The sequence below is a fragment of the Exserohilum turcica genome (genome assembly GCF_000359705.1).
Source record: "Exserohilum turcica Et28A unplaced genomic scaffold SETTUscaffold_20, whole genome shotgun sequence".
NCBI classification, from domain to species: Eukaryota; Fungi; Ascomycota; class Dothideomycetes; order Pleosporales; family Pleosporaceae; genus Exserohilum; species Exserohilum turcicum.
The window spans coordinates 389,771-393,035 of NW_007360026.1; the positions used below are offsets into that span (position 1 = coordinate 389,771).

The 3,265-nt window shown below is 46.1% G+C and overlaps 1 protein-coding gene across 1 annotated transcript; it reads left to right on the forward strand.

Annotated features, from left to right (window-relative positions):
* Window positions 1–624: 624 nt before the first annotated feature.
* Window positions 625–2,476, forward strand: SETTUDRAFT_39550 (uncharacterized protein; the record flags this gene model as incomplete). Its single annotated transcript, XM_008027719.1, has 3 exons — window positions 625–1,142; window positions 1,278–1,519; window positions 1,578–2,476. The coding sequence occupies 3 exons, from the start codon at window positions 625–627 to the stop codon at window positions 2,474–2,476; spliced, it is 1,659 nt and encodes a 552-aa protein (XP_008025910.1).
* Between the last annotated feature and the right edge of the window lie 789 nt (window positions 2,477–3,265).

A 3,265-nucleotide genomic window follows, 5' to 3' on the forward strand; every position in this document is an offset into this window, starting at 1 on the left:
CGGATCCTGTAAGTAGTGCTGATTGTGGTGGGGCGCGCGTTGCGCTGTTTGACACGTAACGGGCCGAATGCCCCATAACTACTTACTCATTGCCAAGGGATGCATTGCGACACTAGGTATTTCAACCGTTGCTAGATTGCGGAGTTCTCGGAACACGGGGCTACTTTCGTATTGTGCAAGTCTTCCCGACACGATCATCTCCTACGTCTGCGAAGAACACTTGCATGAGCATGCAATATCTCACCAGAGTCGTCTACAATGGAGAGAACTAGCGTAGGACAGTCGACCGATCGTCGTGGAGCTGGAGCTTCGGTGACTAAGCCTAGACGTGGTCGTCCGCGGACATTTCTAGCTTGCACTGCTTGCCGTATCCGCAAAACAAAGGTATGAATATGATGATGCTAACGTGGTGTATCAGAAATTCCTCTTTCTACTTTTACTTTAGTGGCTCATTTCATGACAGTGTGATATCATGACATCAGGAGATGGCGGTTGCTCTTTCTACAAGTCAGCTAGTATCGAATGCGTTAGTAATCACAGGGATAGACGCAAAAGGCCTGGAGCTTCAAGCCAACATATGTAGTGACTGGCATGCTAACAAGGCGAAGAGACGATTCGGCCACAATGATTGGTGGTTTAACCAGCCGCCTTGAGTCACTCGAGTCTACCCTAAACAAGAGGCTCCCACCTGTGGAAAGCACTGCAACAATCGATTTTGATCATCACTGTCAAGATGCTTTTTACGAAAATATCAACCTGGACGTATCACCATTGATGGACACATTTCCTGACCCTAATCCGGTGTCCACTTCGTCAACCGAAAACATCTGGAACGTACCTTTCCCGCCTTTGGACGACCCAGAGACCTCCAATGCCTCTGGAACCAGCCCTTTTCCAGAACAAGCGCCTTTTTCAGCTGGTCTCTACCAGCCTGTTATAGAGAATCACGGCAACTCTGACTTGGCGTTCGACGATGGACAGGATCTTACTTCCCCGCAAAACTCTCATGAAAGCCGTGCACGTGATCAAAGAAGCGGGTCTTCCGTCGGAGGCTTGCCCCGAGTTTGCCAAGCAGAGTTTTTTGGGTGGACGTCTCAACCCTACCACTACTTGGATGTCGCGTGCATGAATAGCGGCAAAAGGTAGCACCCGGACAAGAATTCTTTGGCTATCAATTTCGATTCCAAGTATCTCAGGTCCTCACTCTTGGAAAGTTTCTGGTGAATTGATGGAATATGGCTTCCTGTTGTTGGTCGGAAACTCTTCATGCGAGACAGGAAACTGAACCATTCCTCGCAATTGTACTCGCCCTTTTTGGAAGAAATAATGCTTGCGTGTGCAGCTCGAGACAGTACTTCAAAAACTATGCAGAGTGCAGGAACCGTATTCGCCCAACGTGCGAAGGCCACACTTGTTCATTATTTGCAGGATCCTACCATCGCCGTTGTGCAGGGTCTCATCTTGCTCGGCGCTTTTGAGGTTACGACTGGGAATGTTAATCTTGGTTGGACCTTCCACGGTAAGCTTGATGATCAGGATATTTACGAAATCACTACTCATACTAAACTACTTCTCAGGAGTGGCTTTTCGGATGCTATTCGATCTTGGCCTACATCAGAGTCCGTCTTCCTGCCTGGACGATATGTCTCCTATCCCAGAAGAAGGTTACTTATTTGCTCAGAGATTGTTCCTAGTTGGATTTTGCCACGATACCATATTTTTCTGGTTCATCGGTCGGCCGCGAAGCGTTCCTTTTGATGCCGTCCAACGAGTTCTAACGAACAGCAAGCTGAGAGATGCGACAGATCTGATTCCGTGTAACCTACTAGCTTGGACCGAGCTAAGTATCATCGCCTCTAATCTGCAAGATGTTCTGAACAGTAGCAAGCCTATTACTTGCCAAGATGTTGAACAGCTGGCCGCTACTATGGACACACTTCAAAATTGGCATAACGCACTTCCCTCAGACATAGCCTGGAGCGATGTTGAAACACCGCTCCTGAGCCCTTCTCTACAAGCCCTCCATGTCCAATTCTTTTCCATCCAAGTCACCTTTCACCGCATCTCCAGGAATAGCGGTCTGAATTTCTCCGAGGATGCCCTCCAGGGCTCCTCCATTCTCCCTGGGTTCACTGCGGAGGAATCTAGTAGAATTCCTCTAGAGAATACCGTTCGCATCTCCAAGGCTGTAGAAGTCCAAGAGAATGCCTATGACGTTGAATGTTTTGTCCCTGTTATGAACGATTGCATGTACTGCGCAGCAAGGGTTTTGATACAACATCTCAATTCAGTGGCTAGCTTAGGCGGCGATTTAGAGATTCTTGAAGAAAAGACGGCTTTAACAGTGATATTAAAAGTCCTCCAGAATATCTCAAATCGGTTTCCGGTGGTCTGTGAAATGCTGCGGTCGTTGACGGAGTCACTCACAAACACGCAACTTACGAGCCGATTAGAAAGACAAGGGGTTGATATCTAAGATTTTGAGTACCCTCAGTATCGTTCTTTTGTCTGGGAGTTTTGTTTGCTTTTGTAGACAACGACTTCTTAGTAAAGACTCAAACCGCTTCACAAAAAATAGGAAAATATGAATAGCAAATTCATCGCAGCGAGGCGGGTTTTACGGTCATGCTGGATGTACGTTACTATCGTAACAAACTCGACATTACCCTTACAATAGTTAGCTTTTGAGAAGAACTGTGGCCTATGCTCACAGCTTTCTAGAAGCTTCTACGGCCAGATACTTAGCCTCACTATTGCAACACGACCTTGGCCACCGTCGCCATTTGTGCTACCTAAAGATGCCGATGCGGTCGCTATACTTAGTACTATCGTCCACAACACCCTGCCTCTCATCCGAGAAAACCAACTCTTTGAGTTCTTGATACAGAAAGCCTAAAATTACTTTCACTAGTAATATACTCTTTTTTTTTTTTGTTCCATTAGAGTCTAGTGAGCTCGAGGCTATGTAAGACTTTGGCTGAGGCCGTTCTAACTAGATTTATTTACAAATACGAGTTTGTGCTTGAAGTGTGTCTGTGGTGCTTCGGCCTTTGTCTAGGTAAGCAATAGCTATCGCTTACTAGACGCCTAGTGCTAAAGAGCATTTTAATAACAGAAAGAGATGTTAGAAAGCAAAGCAATCCTCCAGCGGGCTCTTTTAGGGATAAAAGAAAAAGTTTCGACTTAGGTAGTTTTAATGAGTAACTCTCTCGTTCATTTTTAATGAGTCTTCTATCTCTAAGTTTAGTGAGTAACTCTCTCGTTT